The sequence below is a fragment of the Phalacrocorax carbo genome, chromosome 2, assembly GCF_963921805.1.
Source record: "Phalacrocorax carbo chromosome 2, bPhaCar2.1, whole genome shotgun sequence".
In the NCBI taxonomy this organism is placed as follows: Eukaryota; Metazoa; Chordata; class Aves; order Suliformes; family Phalacrocoracidae; genus Phalacrocorax; species Phalacrocorax carbo.
In genome coordinates, this window is record NC_087514.1 from 163,150,803 (window position 1) to 163,172,981 (window position 22,179).

At 45.3% G+C, this 22,179-nt stretch overlaps 1 protein-coding gene across 3 annotated transcripts in view; it reads right to left on the reverse strand.

The window, feature by feature from the left end:
- Positions 1-15,374: 15,374 nt before the first annotated feature.
- The window catches only part of CRHR2 (corticotropin releasing hormone receptor 2), a 164,126-nt gene continuing 157,321 nt past the window's right edge, over positions 15,375-22,179 (reverse strand). For all 3 annotated transcript variants that reach the window (XM_064445137.1, XM_064445138.1, XM_064445139.1), the window contains one exon: positions 15,375-15,675. In XM_064445137.1, the coding sequence (XP_064301207.1) occupies positions 15,535-15,675 (141 nt within the window). In that variant the 3' untranslated portion in view covers positions 15,375-15,534. The remainder of the gene's footprint in view (positions 15,676-22,179) is intronic.

The window sequence follows — 22,179 nt, forward strand, 5'->3', positions numbered from 1 at the left end:
TTCAAAACCCAGGAGAAAATACCTTGAATGTTTTAAAGGGGGAGTGTGCTACATAGTGCCTGGCAGGAGAGAGGAGAGATATTTTTTTAGAAAAAGATAAATTCCATTTTTTGTAAAGAAATTTAGTTGCTAGACAAATAAAGCTTTGTTTTGCTACATGTGAAGAAGGGGGACACATGTGCCCAAAGCTGGCAAGTTGGAAGGGAAACACAAGAACCATGGTCGCTGAAGTGATAGATAGACATCTCTGCAACTACCTGAAAGGAGGTTGTAGTGAGGTGGGTGTTGGTCTCTTCTCCCAAGTTACTAGTGATAGAATGAGAAGAAATGTCCTCAAGTTGTGCTAGGGGAGGTTTAGATTGGATATGAGGGAAAATTTCTTCCCTGACAGAGTGGTCAGGCCCTGGCACAGGCTGCCCAGAGAGGTGGGGGAGTCGCCGTCCCTGGGGGTGTTCAAAAAAACCATGTAGACATGGCACTTCTGGGCATGGTTTAAGAGACATGGGGGTGCTGGACTGATGGTTGGACTTGATGATCCTAGAGGTCTTTTCCAACCTTAATGCTTCTGTGATTCTATGACTCTATGATTTGCTTCATAGGCTGCCAGTCATAAGGAAAGCCACCGAGAAGAGTCCTGTTGGGAAATGGCAGTAGGTGGCAGTCAGATTGACCAGGAGATGTGTTAAACAGCTTTCACCTGTGATGTCTACGGGAGAAATGTCCCTTTTTTACAAGTTCATCTTTAAGTCTGGAGTCTGTAGACATTTGCAGAAGTAATCTTAGCCTCCTCTGCTGATCCACAAATGCCAATTGGGAAAAATAGAAGACAGCACCAGGTAAAGAGCTTGCTGTGATTTGACATGGGAGTTATTTTTAAAATCTTTAAGTGTTTTAAAGAATTTGGTAAATTTTAAAACAAAAAGATTGGTTTTTTTCAATATGTGAAATGCAGTTCTTAGTCATCGGTAACAGCATTTTGAACATGTTTTCCTTCAGTCAGAATTATTGCCTCATTTAACCCAGTTTTGAGAATAGCTTCAGTTCCTGTGAAATTTCTTTTTGGGAAAGAGACATGAATTTGCTATCTATTGGAAAAATGTCATGTTGTTCTGGTTCGGTGACCTAAACTGATTTGGTGATGGAGCTGGATATATAAATGGTACCACTTGCATATACTTACCCCGGCAAAATGGAAACACTGCCTACAAAAACATCTGAAGAAAGAAAGAAAAAAAGCCCACGCACCTAAATTAAAAAGAGCAAGTGAAAAAATAACAGAGATTTTTTCCTCTTTGAATTTTTACATATACCACCATCAAAGAAATCCAAAATGGCTTCAAGGAAAAGAGCAATGCTGTTCCTCCCACTTGCTCTTTTCCCAAGGTATATGATATTGGGTTCAAAAGCTTGATCTGTGTCTTCAAAGCTCTCAGTGGGTCAGATTTAAATTCTCAAAACAGAAAAGAAACCAAGTGGTGGCTGTGACTAATTCTTTTGCATCGATGAAGCCATGGAGCTTTCTGCACTGCATGGGGGACTTGGCACCAGTGGTTGCCTTCAGCAGCTGGGCACTGCTGGCTCTCATGGCTGATTTTGGTCACTGGGACACAGATGTGTCCAGCCAAAGCCTGATGAGGTCCAGGAGAGCCTTCCCATCCAGTTCAAGGGGTATTTGCAGCAGACCTTTCAGACGTGTTTCAAAAAAGCATGTATACAATGAAAAAGACACCCACACCTGTAAGGGTATTTACGAAGTCAATTAACTCTGATATGCACTCAGCTCCACCAGAAATCAATGGGAACTAAGTACTCAGCCTATACGGCTGATTTCAAAATCCCATTAGATGCCTATCTGCGTTCTTAAAACCCAATACACGTTTGGCCAATGGAAAAAATGTATCTTATTTTTGGATGACAGTGTGTTCGTTAGCCAGCTACCTCTAACAGGGGCTTGTTGTTAGCACAATGTGAACAGCTCACACCTCTGATGTCTGTGCTAAATCACAGATGGAAGGTATTGACCCAGTATTGTACGCTGGGTTTCAGATGTGGGTTGAACCGTACAACTCTCAGATTCTGTTGGTTTTGTATTTTGGTATTGCACATCGAAAAATGAGGCCACAGTGTTGCTAGATGCTATATGGACAGCCACTGAGAGAAATCCGTACCCCAAAGGGCTCCAGTCAAGCGCTCAAGCTAGGCAAATGCAGGGAGAAACTAATACAAGCAGATACGGAAAGAAACTTCCCTGAAGTGACATGAGAAGTCTACAGGAGAGGTGGGAAGAGTGCGTAGGGGTCCTATTCCCAATCCAGCACTTGATTTGGCTGCCGTCTGTGAGTCACTCTTTAGCCAGAAGACATCTTCTTAAGTAAAAGGAAGGATCAAAAAGCCATGTGTGCTACTATACATACATGCAAACAAGTTGAAGGCTAATAAAAGCCATCACCACCTACTCAAAGTGAACTCCAGCTTTCACTTGAGCGTTGTTATTGTGGCAAAAGAGTACAGGGTGACTAGATCTGTGTTTGGGGTTTATTTTTTTTCCTGAAAAGGTTATGCAATCCTTTTGTTAAAGAAAGGCTGCTCTAGCCTTGATGACTTATCAGAAATACCTGCACACATTTACAGAATGGAGGCCAGTCCCCATCTGAGTGCTGGGAAAGGGCACTTGCAGGGATCCCTGGGAGATATAAAACCATGGCAATCACCAAATCTCACAAGCAAGCACTTGGGCTGACCTTGTGGCCTGAATTACTTTGGTTGCATACTGCTCCTGAGTTGGCTTAGATGTCGCCTCACCCTTGTACTAGGAAGAAGCAATCTCTGTTTCAGATTCAGACATTGGAGGTGATCAGTTAATGTGTCAGGACCCACTGGTTGACGTGGCAGCTGATCAGTTAGCCTCTGGCTGAACTGCTGAGCTGTAAAGCAGCGATCAGTAAGCATCCCCAAGGTCAAAATGAGTCAACTACTAAATCACCAGCAAGCCAGCTGAAGGACATTCAGCATTTCTACTGTCACATTCAGGCTGGATGTGGCTGGCCAGGATTGGGATGACCCAGCTTAACCACTGTTCACTGCTCAGCCTGGATGGGGCAGTTCATTAGACACTGTGCCAATAATCTACACAATACTGCTGGACCCTGAAGAAAGCATCCCTGCAGGGCGCTGGGGCTGTTTCGTATGACCTTGCCAGCAGTTTTATAATCTGTCATTTTTGCACCTCAGAAGACTGAATCACTCATTTGACATATGCCAATATCCAGAGTGCAATTAATTGGTTCAGCCTTTGACATGACCCCTTGCAGCCTGGGAACGCAGAGGAAAGATGTGTCAAAAAGGTTGGAGGGTTCATTTCACAGCCCATGGAGATTGCTGAGCACAGACAGCCTTCATGGAAGCTGGCTTGCTCGTTAGCATCTGGGAAATTCATTAAAGTTTTGGGAGATCTTTTTTAAAGCTTTGGCTTCTTGTAGCTTAAGGTCACTATAACACTGCTCTATCGTAATTGTACTATTCAGAAATATTTCCTTTCTACTACACTAATTAGCAAGAGGAGAAACTTAAGAAACGGATGCAGAATCCAAGAGGACTATCCAGACGATGCATGTTTTCGTTTTGACTATATATTTTGCCATCAGTCCACAATTTATAGCTATGCTCTATTTCTTTTCCAAAAGTTTCTCCTGAGACGCTTGTTATCTTCCGGTTCTATGACATTAAATGAGAAAGGGAATAAAGTGAACAAATCTCTGAAAATTTGAAGGGTTTATGTGAAACCTTCACACTCAAGAACATACAATAGCCTTTCCTCATAGGGAAATACCATTTTCTGACGGTGAGTTCAGAGGACTGTAATCCCAGAAGTGCTTTGTTTCTCTCCACGGACTAAAAGGAAAGCCTTGTGGTGGCTGCCTGCAGAAGAAGGTATCAACACTGCAGAAACAACAAGGCTGACCAGGACAGTCAGAAGCTGGTTACAGCCCTTCACAACTCTTCTCTGCGCAGCCTCCTGCTCCACCCTGCCCTGAGTGACCCAGCCCCAGAATCAAAACACATTTTCTACCCAAGACCCATTCGCTTGCGCACATCACCTGCTCACATTGCAGAGCACATTAGCAATGGTGTGATACGTAGCCAAGGTGATGAGCACTACTGGAAGTCGTAGCTATGTACTACGTACCATGGGTTCAGGGCTGTGCTATTCCTACCCTCCAGCCGGCTCAGAGCTCATGCCATGCAAACTGCTCTTTCCTGCATGGTGCTCGGGTGCTGGTGGCCTCCTTGGCCACCTGGGCACTGCTGGCTCATGCCCAGCCGGCTGTCAGCCAGCACCCCCAGGGCCTTCTCCGCCGGGCACTTTCCAGCCCCTCTGCCCCAGGCCTGGGGCGTTGCCTGGGGTTGGTGTGACCCAAGGGCAGGACCCAACACTGAGCCTTGTTAAACCTGATACAATTGGCCTTGGCCCATCAGTCCAGCCTGTCCATGTCCCTCTGCAGAGCCTTCCTACCCTCAAGAAGGTCAAGACTCCCTCACAACTTGGTGTCATCTGCAAACTTGCTGAGGGCGCACTCAATCCCCTCATCCAGATCATTGATAAAGACATTAAACCAGACTGGCCCCACCACTGAGCCCTGGGGAACCCCGCTTGTGACCAGCCGCCAACTGGATTGAACTCCATTCACCCCAACTCTTTGGGCGCAGCCACCCAGCCAGTTATTTACCCAGCGAAGAGTATGCCCGTCCGAGCCATGAGCAGCCAGTTTCTCCAGGAGAATGCTGTGGGAAACGGTGTCAAAGGCTTTACTAAAGTCTAGGTAGACAGCATCCACAGCCTTTCCCTCATCCACTGACTGGGTCACCTTTTCATAAAGGAGATCAGGTTAGTGAAGCAGGACGTGCCTTTCATAAACCCACGCTGGCCTGGTTGTCCTGTACGTGCCGTGTGATGGTGCTCAAACCCAATCCCTAAACTGATATCTCTACATCCAACGAACTGCAATGCAGCATCGCTGACTCCCACAGGCAATAGTCAGGATGAGACAATGTGTTGTCTCCACTGGAAGCTGGGACTGGGGTTTTATTGCAAAAGAGGAGGGTAAAAAGATGTAAATAGTGTCAGAAGGAAGCAATTAGTCCAGATCCAAAGTAAGCTTACACTTGCTCTCAGATGCCAGTTGGCACATGCATTATCTGCCATACTCAGCACTGCAAACGTTTTCCTGGGAGAGCTTTTATGAGTTCTGTTTCAAGTGCTTAAGTGTTCATGGATGTTCATTTCCATAATGATTCACTGAACACAAGAAGCCTTATTTTCTTCCTACATAATATGGTGTAAATCAAAAGTAACTTGACCAGTTTTCTTCACCCACACAGACACACACTCTCTGTCACACACACACAATCAGACATGTACGTACATGGGCACACACTGGTACATAAAACAGACACATAGCACACAGAGGTTGTCAGTCCATGTTATCCACAACCATTTTCCTGGCATAGCTGAGACTTCTGCTGATCCAAAAGCTACATCTGAATCATCCCAGATCTGTGCTGTGAACGATTATTTTGCCGAAGGGGTCACAGGGCTTTAAAAGGCATCACAATGTAAGGGAGACAGTTTTCCCTTAAGAGGTGTGACTTTATTCATTTTTGCATCCCTGCAGGGAGAAAGCAAAGTAAGAAGCTTCTTTTGAAGGCCGGGGGCATGAGCATATTTCCAAGACCCCTGAGGTGCACCTGAAAAAAATACAGCAGCCAAAACTTGCTCATGTTCATTCTTCCCTAGTATTAGTGGAATGACTGACAATATTACTGCTAGGACAATAGGATAATTCAGGTTGTAAGGGTCCTCAGGAGGTCTCTGGCCCAAACTCTCACCAGGCTCAGCTATGATCACAGACCAGGTTGCTCAGGGCTTTATCCAATTGGGTCTTGAAAACTCACTGGGCAACCCGTCCCATTGCTTGACTGTCCTCCTGAGGAAAAACCTTCTCCTCATATTTATCTGGCCCTGTCTTGTTTCAGCTTATGTCTGTTGCTTCTTGTCCTCCTGCCACGCACCATTGTGAAAGGCCTGGGTCTGTCATCTCGGTAACCTCCTTGTAGGTACTGGCAGGCTGTTATTAGGTGGACCCAAAAATCTCCTCTTCCTCAAGTTGAACCAAGTCCTCTAGGACATGGTAAGTGCTCCAGACCTGAGCATCTTGGTGGCCTATGTCTGACCTTGCTCTAGTTTATAAATGTCTTCTTGTACTGGGGGGCCCCAAACTGGGCACAGCATCTACATGCGGTCCAATGAGTGCAAAGTAGAGAGGGATAATCAATTCCCTCAAAACAGCCCAGACTGCTATTAGCCATCTTTGTTGCCAGGCCACACGGCTGGCTTGGGTTCATTTCAGCAGCCACCAAGGTCCCTGGGCTTTTCCACACAGTTGCTCCTCAGCCGGTTGGTCCTCCCCTTCCTGAGAGGGCACACGCGGCCAAGGGACTCCCCTTTGCTGTCCAAGACATCTGTGGATCATCTCAGTGGCTCTGCTTACCGGTATCCTGAATAAGCATGAAATCATTAAGTCACTGTTAAAAGACAGCATGAAAATCACTCACAGCCCCCCTGGGCCTCGGAATTGGACAGTGGTGTTTGGGAGGCCAAACACCACTGGGGGACACGGCTGGTGTGGAAGGCAGAGAGGAGACAACTCCTCCTGAGACGTGACTCCAGTCTGTGATGGGGTAGCTGAAAATGAGATAAGAAGCCATGTTTGACTGGCACATTTGCCATTAGAGATGGGAGCTCCTCCCTGTAGAAACCCAGGAACCTTGTCCCAGAAATGCACCTAGGCCAGTGCTTCCCCATGGGCTCTTGTTCCCACCCTTTTGTCCAGCCTGGGTTTTGGTCTCTGAGCTGGGATGATCCCTGAAGGGTGCCTTAGATTTCCAGGCAGCCATAGGCTTACTTGCATGTGTCAATGCAAATTTGGAAATGCTTGTCTTCTTGAGATGAGGGTGTGTGGCTCACCTCCAGCTCAGCCAGCATTTCTATCAAAGCCTACCCAGGGAAAAGGGAAGTTCTTGCTTATCTGTTTTTCTCCCAGATATTTTTCTTCTGGGATGATTTCCAAACAGTTTAATTGAAATTAATTCAGTTCTGAGCAGGCTCATGACTTGATCCCACACCATGCCTTGGGATGGCATCAGCAGCCACCTTGGCTGGTGTTTCGAGGAATGGTGAGCATTTTGTCATCCCAGCTTGGACGTGCCAAATATTCTTGATGACAGAAGTCAGCTCCACTAAAGGGAGTGCACAGTACAGCAGAGGCAAGGGTATCACCATTGCTATCAGTCAAGTGAACTGGGAGCTTCTTCCAAACTCCCATAGGTCAGAACTTGCAGAGTTGAAAAGGTTATTTTTATCTTCTTCAACTTCTTTGCACTAATAAAATAAAGAATATCATATTTTTACCCTTGAACCATGCCTAATAGGAGAGAGAGGACCTTGTAGCCATATTTCTTTAGGCAGGACAAATCTTACTAGCTTCAGCGCACTTTGCATCAAACTCATTGCTGGAAGAAAAAATCACCACAGTCCCTCCTAGCTTCCTTGGGTAACTACATCTCCCTACACTTTGTCTGCAGCTAATAGAAGCTTATTTACACGATCCTGGATTAGCTGACTTGACCCTGCCCAATTTGATTTCTCCCTATTGGAAGACCAGAGAAGTAGTTGAGTAAGTGTACAAGCGTACAAGACATTCGTAAGTGCCTATTTCCATCTGAAAGAGCTTAGAGAAAGTGGGACATCTGCACAGGCCATACAGCTGCTTTTTTGGACTGACAACTTAAAGGCAGCTGGGATTCCTGGGGCATCTGAAACGACACCAGAAGCCCATATTTAGGCAACTGAATCAAGCTTTCAGCAAGGCCAAGAGATGGGCTCCATCCAGAAAGGCAAGAACTCCTCCTGAAGCAGATGCCTCCTAAAGGGCAGCTAAGATGCTCTGCACACTTTGCTGCACATTTTTCTTAGGTATGCACCAAGTGTAATGGCAGATTACACTGAGACAGAGACCAAACTTAGGTGTCTTCATCTATTTATTGATCTTAAATGTGAATATTTATTGTGAGTGAAAACGGGGCATCCCAGAAATAGCCCTGAAAGCACTGGTACAAGGTCAGTGCCCTGGCATCAATATAGTCCAGTGGTTTACTGTAGAGGTCAATGACTCTAAGCTCTAAAGCACCTTGTGACAGCAAACCCTGAGGTCGAATGTCTATTGCGAGAGACATTAGTTCACTTCTTCAGCTGCCAAATTTCATTTCTACTCAGACCTGCTAGACAACTGGATTTGATCTGAACAATATAGATTTGAGGTCAGGTATAGGAATTACATCACAGTCCTTCAAAAGTTCGGTTGTCTAATTCACAGGGTTTAGATAAGACTAACTCCTTTCTGTAGCCACACCATGGGACTAGAAAGATGCATGCCTAACAGCATCTAGGTCAGGGCTGGACAGATCTGGCAGTTCTTCAATGCCAGTTCTGGTATCTGGGCTCCTTAGTTCTTGTGAAGAACATGAAAAGGACTTGCTACTGCTCCCTTATTCCCTACTGGCTACAATATCCCTGTCCATGTCGCTGGTGCGGGATTCAGGCTATCAAATTTTGCACTGTGTCTGTCTCTACAGAAGCCAGTAACTAAGATGGCCTTTATGGCCAAGGGACAAAATAGGTGTTGGGTGCAATTCCCCTGCCCTATCATAGACATCCACTTTAGGAGCAGATGATTCATAACTTGAACTCCATTGACTGTATTGAGCAGTCCTCCAGTGCTCAGAGGTGGAACCAGCTCTGGCTGAGGCTTGTGAAGAGCGACATAAAGTCAGGTGAGTCCCACTGGAATGGGCTTTGGAAGAATAGTATCCTGTGCCTAGGTCGTATTTTTGCTCCATTTACAGGACAAGTTCCCCTTTCTAGTGACAGTTACCCTGGTTATTTATACTGCCCCAGAGACTCCAGCCGTGGCTGACAACTATACGGTACTAGGTGTCATGAAGACACACATGATCCCTTCCCTACAGTACTATCAAAGCCTCATCTGACAAAGGGCAGGCTTCACAGCATAAGGGTAATAGTGAGTAATTCTGGCGTAGCACTCCAAGGGCAGATGCAGCTGTGCCCACAAAGTTGTGTTTTGTGTCTATTAAGAAAAAGAAAATAACTGACTATAGGGGAAAGAAACCAGTCCAGTGAAAGTGTTGCTGTGTTGCTGCATTGCACTTGTACTTCAGAGCTGGGTGCATGTCCACAGCAGTGAGGAAAACTCAGGATGGATTCTAGCTCTTCAACCCCAAAATGTGAAGGGCAGCTTGATTTCACAGCTAACGTGGGCTGTACTGGCTCATAATTATGGCATTGAGTAGGATCTTACTGCACCTAATAAAACCAAAGGAAGGATACAGGCAGACAGGTGAGCTTAAGGAAGCAATAAGATGATATTTATCAGCCTTCAAAGCACTATTTCCATGGAGACTACTTTCCACTCCCTGTTTCTATGGCAGCTTGCATCAGGAGATCTTGATTGCCCTATGGCCTGCCTGGTCTTTGATGTGAAGGAGAGAAAGGGAGGGATAGGAATTGCCACTTTATTGGGAACCAGAAAGGGCTGCTGAGAGGGCAAATGTGAGCCTGACACCAATTCTACTGGCCCCAGTAAGAGTCCTTCCAGACACTGCCTAGAAAACAGACCGACAGTGGCCACTTTGCAAATGCTCACAGATCGTGTGCCCCAGCTTGTGGCTCCAGAGAAACCAGAACATGAGCTCCAGGATATTCCAGTTCTTGTTGCCAGCCAGGAGGGTTTGGTGCCCACTGAAAGGTTAGGCAGCCTACAAAGTTGTCATAGGTTGTCTACAGGGCAGCCATGAGCAGAAAAGCTAGAGCTCACTGTATATAATGTGAAGAGCATTGGACTGAGCCTGCGTATCCAATATCAGCCGGTGTAAATGATATTCCTGCCAGGAGCTGCCACAAAGCAGTCACCCCCTAGGACTTGGCCTGATATAACCTAGAAAACTGCCTTTTTTTTTCTCAAATCCTGTCTTTGATGAGCCCCGCCAGACATGATGCGTTCAGAGTTACACACCTAGCTATCTCCATCATTCTCCCCTGCTCTGCACTCTCTGACAAAAAAAAAAAAAAAAAGCCACCCTCAAAGTAACTTTTTATTGCTCTTCCAGGGATGGTCTGAAATCTTGTTCTTACAGGGCTGATGGTAGAAATTCAAGCTTGATTTTCATCACAGTGCTCTAGAGAAAATGGGCCGTCGCTGTCAGTACCTCAGGCACAACGGACTTCAGAAAGCTTCCATGGCAAAACAAGTAGAGGTAGTGTATGTGTCAGCATCGCAATCACTTCAAAACTAACAGAAGCAGTATCCCATTAATGGTGTGTGTCCACCATGCTGGCTCGAAACACGGGTCCAATGCCAGAAATACTGAAAATCTCTGCTTTGGACAAATACTAATTGGAAAAAGGATTTTTTTTTTTTTGGTGAAAATACACTCCTGGTAGCAACAATAACCTGCAATTTCTGACAGTATCTGCTGCATTGCAAATCCCTTCTTCATCTCCAACTGGCCTAGAGACAGAGCAAACACAGAGGTACTCAGTCCACATATTTCTAACCTCTAGATATATCTGTCCCTTCAAACACAAAATGCCAGGAGGCTGGTGCGTTGCTCTTGCGATGCGTGCAGTGAATAAAAGCACTGACACAGCCCTCTTTCATCAGAAACATCTTTTCCCAGCTACTCGGGGCACTGACAGCAGCGAGTGGCATAGGCAGGCACGTTTCCAGTCTTACGTGTGCCTCTGCCACACTGGGATTTATCATGCTAGTTGGCATGCCACGTTGAAGGCTATGTGAAGACTCTTCCCTGCTCCACCTCTTTGGCAGAGTCGATAGGTCTAACTAGACAAAATCTCAGATCTCCCTTCTCTCTCCTCCCTTGGTGGTCTCATTGAGGCATATGAATAAAAATGAGAGTTAGGAGGCAGAAAAGTTACAAAATTTTATTTATTTTTATTTAAATTGCCTTGCCAATCAGCTCCAAGTTGAACGTGAATAAGCTGTTAGGACAAGAAGCCTATCAGCCTGTTGCTCTGAGACGTGCTGGCTACACTGCAGCACACATGAAGTCTTACAAAGATGAGCCAGGGGCTCCTGAGGTAGCAGAAGCCAACAGAAGAACAACAGTGAAAAACACCTCCAAGGAATTAAGGGGCGCTCCTCTAAGAAAGTGGCCCAGCTGACGGCCCAGCTGAAGCCTCTACGCCAACGCGCGCAGCACGGGCAACAAACAGGAGGAGCTGGAAGCCACTGTGCTGCTAGACAGCTACGACCTGGATGCTACTACTGAAATTGGTGGGACAAATCCCGTGACTGGAGTGCAGCTGTTGATGGCTACAGGCTGTGCAGAAGGGACAGGCGAGGAAGGAGGGGTGGAGGCTTTGCCATCTGCATCAAGAAATGGATAGAGTGTGAAGAGCTGTCCCTGAACAATAGCCATGAGCGGGTTGAAAGCTTATGGGTAAGAACCAGAGCCCGAGGAAACAAAGGGAACCTTGTGGCTGGTGTCTACTACAGGCCGCCCCATCAAGGGGAGCCTATTGATGAAGCCTTCTTACTCCATCTACAGGAGGCATCATGCTCGCAGGGTCTCGTCCTGCTGGGGGGGACTTCAACCACCCCAACATCTGCTGGAAAAGTAGCACGGCGAGCTGTAGGCAATCCAGGAGACCCCTGGAATGCATTGAGGATAACTTCACAAGCCAGGTAACAGACACCCCTACCAGAGGGGATGTGATACTGGACCCTGAATGCAAGCGGGCGAACCGGTGATGTCAAGATTGGAGGCAGCCTGGGCTGCAGTGATCACGCACTGGTGGAGTTCACACTCCTGAGGGATATGGGTCCGGCAAAGAGCAAAGTCAGGACCCTAAAGCTTAGGAAAGCAAAATTCCAGCTCTTCAAGGAGTTAGTCAATAGGACCGCCTGGGAAACTGCCCCCAGGGACAAGGGAGCACAACAGAGCTGGCAGGTCTTCAGGGACTCTTTCCATAGAGCACAAGAGCTCTTGATCCTCTGGAGTAAGAATCAGGAAAGGAAGGCAAGACACCGGCATGGCTCACTTGAGACCTGCTGGTCAAACCAAAGGCAAGAAGGAAATGCACAGGCAGTGGAAGCAGGGACAGGTATCCTGGGAAGAGTACAGGGAAGTGCCCAGTTGTGTAGGGATGGGGTCAGGAAGGCCAAGGTGCAGCTGGAGCTGAACTTGTCAGGAGATGCAAAGAATAGTAAGAAGGGCTTCTACAGGTATGTCAGCCAGAAAGGGAGGTCAAAGAAAGCGTAGCCCCCTGATGAGCAAGACTAGCAAACTGCTAGCAATAGATGAGGAGGAGGCTGAGGTACTCGACAACATCTTTGCCTCAGTCTTCACTGGCAACCTCTCTTCCCACCCCTCTCAATGGATGGACCGAAAGACAGGGACTGGGGAAGCAAAGTCCCTCCCACTGTAAGAGAAGACCAAGTTTGTGAACACCTGAGGAACCTCAACATACATAAATCTGTGGGACCTGGCGAGATGCCTCCCAGAGTCCTGAGGGAATTGGCTGATGCAGTGCCAGGCCACTCTCCATGATATCTGAAAAGTCACGGCAGTCAGGTGAAGGCCCTGGTGAATGGAAGAAAGGAAACACTGCACCCATTTTTAAAAAGGGTAGAAGGGAGGACCCTGGGAAGCACCGACCTGTCAGCCTCACCTCTGTGCTTGGGAAGATCACGGAACAGGTCCTCTGAGAAGCCATGCACATGGCGGTCAGGGAGGTGATTCAACACAGCCAGCATGGCTTCACCAAGGGCAAGTCCTGCCTGACCAACCTAGTGGCCCTCTATGATGGAGTGACTACATCAGTGGGCAAGGGAAGAGCTATGGATGTCGTCTATCTGGACTTCTGTAAGGCCTTTGACAAGGTCCCCGACAGCATCCTTCTCTCTAAACTGGGGAGATACAGATTTGATGGGTGACTGTTCAGTGGATGAGGATCTGGTTGCAGAGTCCCATCCAGAGGGTAGTTAGTGGTCAATGGCTCGATGTCCAGATGGAGACCAGTGACAAGTGGTGTCCCTCAGGGGTCCATACTGGAACTGGTGCTGTTTAATATCTTCATAAATGACATAGATAATGGGATCGAGTGCACCCTCAGCAAGTTTGCAGACGATGCCAAGCTGAGCAGTGCTGCACCTGTGTCTGGGCAACCCCCAGTATCACTACAAGCTGTGGATGAAGGGATTGAGAGCATCCCTGTGGAGAAGGACTTGGGCATACTGGTGGATGAAAAGCTGGACATGAGCCAATAATGTGCACTTGCAGCCCAGAAAGCCAACCATATCCTGGACAGCATCAAAAGAAATGTGGCCAGCAGGTCACGGGAGGTGATTCTGGGCCTGTACTCCTCTCTGGTGAGACCGAGCCTGGAGTGCTGCATCCAGCTCTGCAGCCCTCAGCACAGGAAAGACATGGACCTGTTGGAGTGGGTCCAGAGGAGGCCACAAGAATGATCAGATGGATGGAGCACCTCTCCTATGAGGACAGGCTGAGAGTTGGGGTTGTTCAGCCTGGAGAAGAGAAGGCTCTGGGGAGACCGTATTGCGGCCTTCCAGTGCTTATAGGAAAGATGGGGACAAACAGGCAAGGCCTGTTGCAATATGACAATGGGAATGGTTTTAAACTAAAGGAGGGTAGATTTAGATTAAATATGAAGAAGAAATTTTTTTACAGTGAGGGTGGTGAAACCCTGGCCCAGGTTGCCCAGAGAGGTGGTGGATGCCCCATCCCTGGAAACACCCAAGGCCAGGCTGGACGGGGCTCTGAGCAACCTGATCTAGCTGAAGATGTTCCTGCTCACTGCAGGGGGGTTGGACTAGATGACCTTTAAAGGGCCTTCCAACCCAAACTATTCTATGATTCTATGAAAAGCAGGGGATTAATATCAGTGTCTTCCAAGATATGTTCCAGCCCTGTGTAGTCCTCAAAAATAGAGAGAGACCAAATTAAATCGGGAGATTTAAATCCATCATGTGCTGGAAAGTTCTCTAAAACATGTGAAGAAAATTCAGAATAAGCATGCTAAAGTGGAAAGAGCAAATTACTCCAGCATGGTGAGATACAGGCGATGGAGAATATATTATACAACTTGTTACTACTTTTTTTATTTTCTGCAGTTGCAAAGCCTAGTGCAGGGGAGTGCAGAGCGGCAGGGATCCAGTTTAACGCATGAGCTGAGAAGGGAGACAATTCATCTTGCATTTAAATGTCCTCTTGCTCATATTTTATCATGAGGTTGTTGATCTTATTGGCTGATTATCAAACACAATTTCAGTCCCTGATCTTAGATACAGAAACACCCTCAATATAGGTGTCTGCTTCCTTTCCAGAGTAAAGAAAATGATACCTGGTTTTATTGAAACCAACCCAGAGTAGTATTTATTATTGAAAATATACAGTATTTCTGAACATTACATAAAAAGCCGAGTAGACACATCTGCTCTAGTTCAAAATGCTCAATAGATAATCTTTGTGCAGCATGTAGCACTATCCTCATTATGCAAACATCCTGTCATCATTATTTTTACAGTGTTTCCCTTTTATATTTTTTAAACCCAGAAAACATGTTTTGTTGTCCTTCCCCACCCCAATCCTTGTAGCTGAAAAAAACCCAAAAACTTTCCAAAGGCTACTTACATTGCGTCGAAAGCGTGGGGTTAAGAAGAATAAGGAAATTTTATACAGCTATCTAGAGATATTGCTGTCCTTTTCAAAATTTTGTGCATGAGCAGGGCATGGTTCTTGCAAGGCAAAGTGCCCTGTGTTAAACAGTCCGGCGATGCCCTGGCCAACTCCCAGTCTATCAAAGGGAGGAATGGGGATTTTTCACACCAGCTTTCAGATGCTCTTTTTCTTGCTGCCACGTGTTCTCAAATGACAGTTCTGCAGAGAAGAAATTTGTACAAAGAAACAAGAAAGAGATCGGTTTTCTATACACCAAACCGTTGAAATCATTGGGAATCAATGTACAGGGTGAGATGGGCAGTATGTTAAAAATAGTCTTTGTTCACCACAATACGGAAGGGGAAAACAAAAAAAGAAAGGAGAAACAAATTGATTGTTCCTGCCAGCGTGCTGTTTTAGATGTTGTATTGTGAACTTCCACAAGGTCCATCCAGTGTTGAAGCTCTTTCTTCTTTGAAGCTGTTTCACCACCACCTACTCCAAGAGGCTTTTGCCTGGTCGCCTTAAAGCAGCATCACGAATATGGGAGATGAAAGTCCACAAGGATATGATGGGCACCTCATTGCAGAAGACAGCAGTGCAGAATAAAGGAAGAAAGTCTGAAGAAAGGGTCTTGGGGAGAGTGAAGAAAGAAGAACCCTGAAGGCCACCAGGTGGTGCATGTATGTGCAGGGCATATCACACGGCTGCGGTCTGTTTGATGCTATGGAAGCTGATTCGTGTTGGAGAGGTGGGGATAGACATGGCACGTGCCACACGCGCTCGGAGGGAGTGATGGTCTTGCCAACGGTGCCATCTTTTCCTGGCAGCAGAACGGACCTGGTGAAAAAAAAACCAAACAGGAAAGAACATGAACACTTGGAATACTCAGATGTCCTCTGTAAAGGGACACTAGACAGCCCTGACACAAATGATGATGAATGTCAAGTCAGTGAAACCTGCAGGGCTTGATTCAGCTGCCTAAACATGGGCATCTAGTTGACTTGATATTCTCCTGGGTACTGCAGTCTGGGAAAAGCATGGGTTCCATATATCCCATGTCTCGTACCTGTTGTAAGTACCCTAGAGCATTTCAAATGGCAATAAAAGCCTAAACTCATGCAATTGAATCAAGCTCTCAAGATGCATGTACCTGATAGAGGTCTTAGAAGGACCTGTCACAAGGCCTGTAGTTGCCCCTGCTTCCCTTGTACATGGAGGGGAATCACAGCTCATCTAACTAAACATTGGTGTCTACCACACAGACACACCTGACCTAATCCCTGTGAGCATCTTGCATAGGCAGTAGAGAGCTATTCACAGTCAACCTCAAGCAGATGCTTACAAATATGCCAGATGAATCTTGAACTTTAAATGTATATTTTGTTGTATGAACCAAAGACAGCCCAGGAGCTCTAGCTCAAATATGTACATAAGCAAGAGAAAGACAGGTGACAGGAACCCTAGCCTCAAACACAATGGGAGGGAAAGCTTGAGGTACTCCTAACATAGATCATAATCAATTCCTGCCAAACCATCAGCATAGAAGATTCAAAGTCAGAAGCGGAAATGAAACAATTTTCTGGATATTCTTGTTGATCTCTGCTTATTGTAGAGACGAGACCAATTCAGACCCCTAACCTAGGCAGCTAGGTAAGCCTACACAATCAGGTGCGATTAATCTGGGCGTAGATTCTTGGACAGTCAATGGGTAATTGTACTCATGACACTTGGCAAGGATGTTGACATTCTGCTGCCAACCTGAAATCCATCCAACTTTGAAAAAAGAGCATTTTTACATATAACCTCTACATCAAGCCAGGGTATCCTTTGCCAAAACCACATTTGTTTAGCGTGGGGGGTTATAAATAACATAACGTAGACATTACACCTCAGCTACTGACCCATAGTTCTCTTCTTGACCAAGAGAGAACCAGTCAGTATGTTCAAAGGGTATGACTCATCACCTCCTAAAGCAGATGTCCAAAGTAGCCCAGATACTGCAGTCAGATGAAAAATGCCTATTTCCTTTCATTAGTTATAAACAAAGACTAGACAATTAGCTCTGCTTTAGATGTCTGGATTATAAATTTACCTAAATTTAGAGAATACTGATATCTTACCCTGAACGTTTTTCAGTCTTTAATGTACTTGTCTTCACTGCATCCCTCAAAAGTAAAGAAATCCTCTCATTCACATTTTACCACTGACAGGCTAAAGCTTGGGTATTAATAACAATGGCACAGGTGTAGAGTAGACCTCAACATGGATCAGCTACCATGGCAACTGGAAAAGGCCTGGGGTGAGCTTGCACAACCTGTGTGAAACCCATGCTGACACAGCTTCTCAGCTATCAGCACCTGAGGCAGATCAAAGCCATCCTGGGTAGATCTGTAATCACCACTGGGATTGCAGGGAAGATCTTGTTGAAACAAGTCCAAAGGTGCACAGCCACTGCTTGTCTCCATTTCTTTTAAAACTTGAGGTCTGTCTTCAGGTGCAGTGTGAAGTCCACTCAGAACATGAGGAACGCACTCCAGACCCCACTTCAGACCAGCTCCAACATGCTGTCTGGCAGGTGCTCAATGAGCTGATGAGCTGTAGTAGCAGAGGTATTTCCCACCCAAACCACACACTGTCGGTATTAGGTGTCCTAGATGAACAGGAATGATGGCCTCATAGTTAAAACATACAATACTTCCTAAGGAGGAGATGGGAAGGGGGGATCTGCACTCCTTCTCTCAGACGGTTTCAATCCTCCTATTTCTTGGTGGGCCTTCAGTGACTTTGAGCACTATCTATGTCTTAGTCTGTAGCACTATGACTTGGAAACTCTGCACTGTTGTGCTCTGGCACCCAACACTCCCTTCTCATCACCAGCTTTATCCATGACATACACGCCATTTCAGGTTTGTGAGTATCAAGTTGGAAAACAGTGTTGCAGTTGCCCTCTTTGCCTTGTCAAGGGAATCCTGAAGCTGGAAATCTGCCTTTTCTATCAGAGTCCTTCCAGAAGACGCAGGTTGGGCAAAACGGACCTGAGGATCTCTTTCTCTGGTTGTTTTCTTGACTGTGTGTGATCTGTGCTGCTTGATCTGACACTTAAGACAAGTAGATGCAGATGTTTGTAGTAAGGAGCGCCACACTGGGTTTCTTTCCTTTGATTTTGAATCAATTATGTATTTCAATATAAAATAATGGGTTTTACACTTAATAGGTGGGACAGACCCTAGAAAAATAAAGGGTATGAGGGGTTAGGCCTGCTTGCATTGAAAAGGGGAAGAGTGAACATCCAATGAAAGAAGAATTAAAGTTAAAAAACAGCACTTCCAGGAGGAGCGTGATCATCATGAATGAATTTGCAATGAGAGTGAGAATAATGTGGTTAAACCACAGTGCAGGGGATTTCTGGAAGAGCCTCTCGTTATGAAGTAGTAGGTACAAAATGCCTCCCCTAGTTTCAAGATGGGGTTTGGTCAGTTTACAAAATGAGTTAAATGAGATGGTTATACGAGATAGCCAGAGTCAGGATGGGCCCACTCAGCTGTATGCTACTGGAGTAGAAACCAGCCTGGACTTTCACTGTCTCATTAAATTGACCTCATCAGTTCACTGAACCCCTCTGTTAAAACATGAGAAACAGTGGAAAGAAGATGTGCCATGGTGTTGTACTTCCCTGGATGCTCACTGTTTGCAGTCCTATCATGGTTCTGCCTGGAATGGCCAAGGGATACTTATTTCTGATTCTAGATTTAAGGGTGCATATAATATACATGTGCCAGAGTCCATACAAGGGGGGATGCATCTCATCCGAAAGCTTGATCTCATCTTGGCCAATTATTTACGCTTTCAGTACAGACAATGGGGAAAGTGAGACAACCCTCCTAAGGAGGTGATTTAGACATGTGGAATGAGTAAGTCCTTCCTCCATCTTGCTCCTCTGAGTACAAAACCAGCTTAACTAAATGTTGGGCCCCTAAGGCATATGGTATAAGTAACATGCAAAGTGTCACGGGGGTAACCACTGTCATGGGAAATTGTCCCATGAAGAGCAGGGGACTTGATCTGTAAAGAGATGTTGCCCCTTGAATGCTCATTTCTCCCCAGATGTCACCAGATGCCGAGAGATTATTAGAAAAAGTTTTTCCCCTCTCTGCTGGAGTGAAATTCACCCTTGTACAGGGAGCCTGTCATCCACTTCAGTCCTTCAAAGAGGTGAATTTCTTCACCTCTGGTGCAGAAGCAGAGAATAAACCTCTGTGTACAGAGAGAACTCTTGCTAAAGACGTTAATAGCAGACTGGCTGTCCTGTGAATTCAAGTATCCCAGGTACTCCTACAGCAGCATTTTGTTGGGTCATGAAAAGGGGGAGTCACCTGATGGTCTTTTTGTGTTTCTGAGCAACTTGAGTGAACAGATTTTACTCAGGCAGTGAAGCCAGATTAGATTTATCATCTTGCTTCAAAACAATCAAGTACAAAAGAGTCACCTGTAGATAAAGATGTGAGTCTCAACAAGTAGTTGTCCGAATGGCTTTTATGATACGGTTTGCTTACAAGCTTTGAGAAAGGATAAAAAGCAGTAACAAAAATGCTGTCTTTTTGTACGGCTGGAGTCATTCCTCATGGACTGGGCACATGGAAATAGACTCTGCATTTACGGGGGTGACTGCACAGCATTTCTAATGACAGAATAATTCACTGCAATTAGGAGGTGACCAGAGTGCAAGCAGGAAAGGTTAAGCTCAAATTTATCTCTTACAATTGAACTCAGGAACAAAATTCTAGAAAAGAAAGAAAGCCGGCTGTGACTGCTATAATAACATGTTAAAAAAGACCAAAAAAGCTATTACACAGTGGAAGAGTAATGGAAAAAGATAAAGCAAAATAGCAACTTCAAACCTGGTTGTTAATCTCCATGAGAGCAACTATTCTATCCGTTAAGCAGTCAGCATTAGCACATCTGTGACCTGAAATAAACAGCACTTGCCTGTAATAGCCCAAAGATGCATACAGGCTATCATCAGTGATTAAAGCTTGACAAAGAGTCTCAGGAATACAAATTATCAGCTTCACATCTGTGTAACTTTAGTTGGGTGAGATGACAAAGTTTATCCCTGCTGATGAATAGAGAGCTCAGTTCTCTGTGTTGACCGTTGGTCTTTTTCTTGCAAACAGTTACTCTCTCAGAATTACCCTTTTCAGCTCTTGGCACTTCGCGTACTGTGAATAATCACAGTTTCTGAACATGTGGTCAAATCAGATTTACCAACATCTTTGCTCCTACAGAGTGTGAGCACTGCTCTCAGCAGGATTGCTTTAGAACAGTCAAGAGATAATTCAGGTGATGGGATGGAGGAAAGTCAGTGGGCGATAGTCTTCCTTTCCTGATTGGATCACCTAACCGAGGAGTTCTCAAACTTTCAGATCACAGCTGAAAATCACTAAAACCCACACCTGTTCATAAAAATTGCTAAAAAGCTCTCCTCCTCAGAAGAAGAACAACAAAAAGAATGAAATAAATGGAGATAAGGATGAAAACATGCAGAGAACATTTGCTTTTGACAAAATAGACATCATATTGCTGTTACTTACGCTAGACAGTGGCTGCTGGCTAATTTCTTGCAGCCATCAATTAGAAATGAGCTGAAGAAAGAGCCTTTAGGACATTAAAAACCAGTTTTTGGAAGAAATGTCATGTTTTATTAGCAGAGAGGAAGAAAGCTTGATACATAGTGGTTGGAACAAAGGGGCCCATTCACTTGGGGCTTCTTGACATAATACTAAAATATAATAGTAGTCATGTAGGTAAACAGGAAGGGTCTGATAAGAAGAGTAGGATTAAATGAGCTGTCATGGTAATGGAAGCTGGAAGTAAGACTATTGGGATGTTGCCGTACTCTGTCCCCAGAGAACATCTCTCACATGAAAATGTTAACAAGTGAGGGGCAGAGGGACAACAGGTTTTCTCCGACTATAGAATAATCATGGTGTTCAGTAGTCTGTGACTACATAACCCTAACTAAGGTCTTGCTTTGCTCATATGCAACTTTTTACTCCCAGAAAACCTGAACCAAAGGCAAATGAAATAAATGAAAAAGGTTTATATAGATCTCAACGGCCTTTGAAACAGACCGATTTTTGCTCTATGAAAATAGGTTTCAGTGATGAATTCATCAAGTTCCACCTACACTTAAGCACCTTGGTGCCATGTTTCAGATCCTTGGGCTGCAGTTGAAGGCAACTGGAGAATAACTGGACTTTAAACATCTCTGGTTATGAATGGTGGTGCAAATTGTGGAAGAGTTTATGAATATTTATTCAATTTTACTGCAAGCTACAGAGAGCAAGAGAGGCTTTCAAGCAATGTCCAGATCAGCAAAAGGGAACTGGTTATGCAGACTTTAAATTTCAAGACACTGGTCTCACTGTGTCTGACTCTAGTGTAATCCACTTCCCTGGAGCTTCTGAAGCCTTGCACTCTCTTTCTGTCCAGAAGAGACATAGGAAAGGCCATAAGGTATTGACAACAGTTCAGCAAAAGGAGACAACTAAAACAGGTCAGATGAATTCTACCCTCATATGCATGAATCATTGTCTATAAAGGGAGTTGAGGGTGATCAGCTCAACTGCATATGTGTTTGTATTAGATGTCTAACGTTAAGGGGATAAATCCCATCCATGACATAATAGAACTTAAGCTACAGTAAGGTGGTACCTGACACCCTGAAAGATTTCCAAAGGGTTAGGGTGTCCCTCAGGGGAGAAGGATCGTTAAATGATGCATTTAACAGTAAATGGTGTGAAGAGGCCTATGGGCCAAGCCTCTCCACATCCTTGGAAGGATTAAGTGCAGTCCTGAATGGAAGCAAAGAAAAAGAGCCCACCGGACTGACAGATCTGGGGATCCGCAGATGAGGAACGCTCATCTGCTAACATGCTCAGAGAGATAGGACTGAGTCTTTATCTGTTTTTTGGTAAATAAAGCATATCACTGAGCAACTATACCTATGCCCTATAGCCACCTCTCACCCTACTGGTATGGCTTTACAAGGCTCCCAGTAGAGCCAAACTCTCAGGCCAAAGATGGCCGTTACCATTAGACAAAATATTGAACCAAACATCTCTATAAAGATGCCATTACCAGTGTTTAATCCTCCTAAGGTAGGGAAGGGCTGTAGTCAAAACAATCTGCAAGGCTCAAAGGAAACATGGCAATAATTCCTGCAATCTTACAAAAATGAAGCTCAGGTGGAACTTTTTTTTTCTCCCGAATAGCCTACATCACACCACTACTTTATGTAACATTGTTAAGTTTCTTTTTCTCCCTAAAAAGATTAGCCTG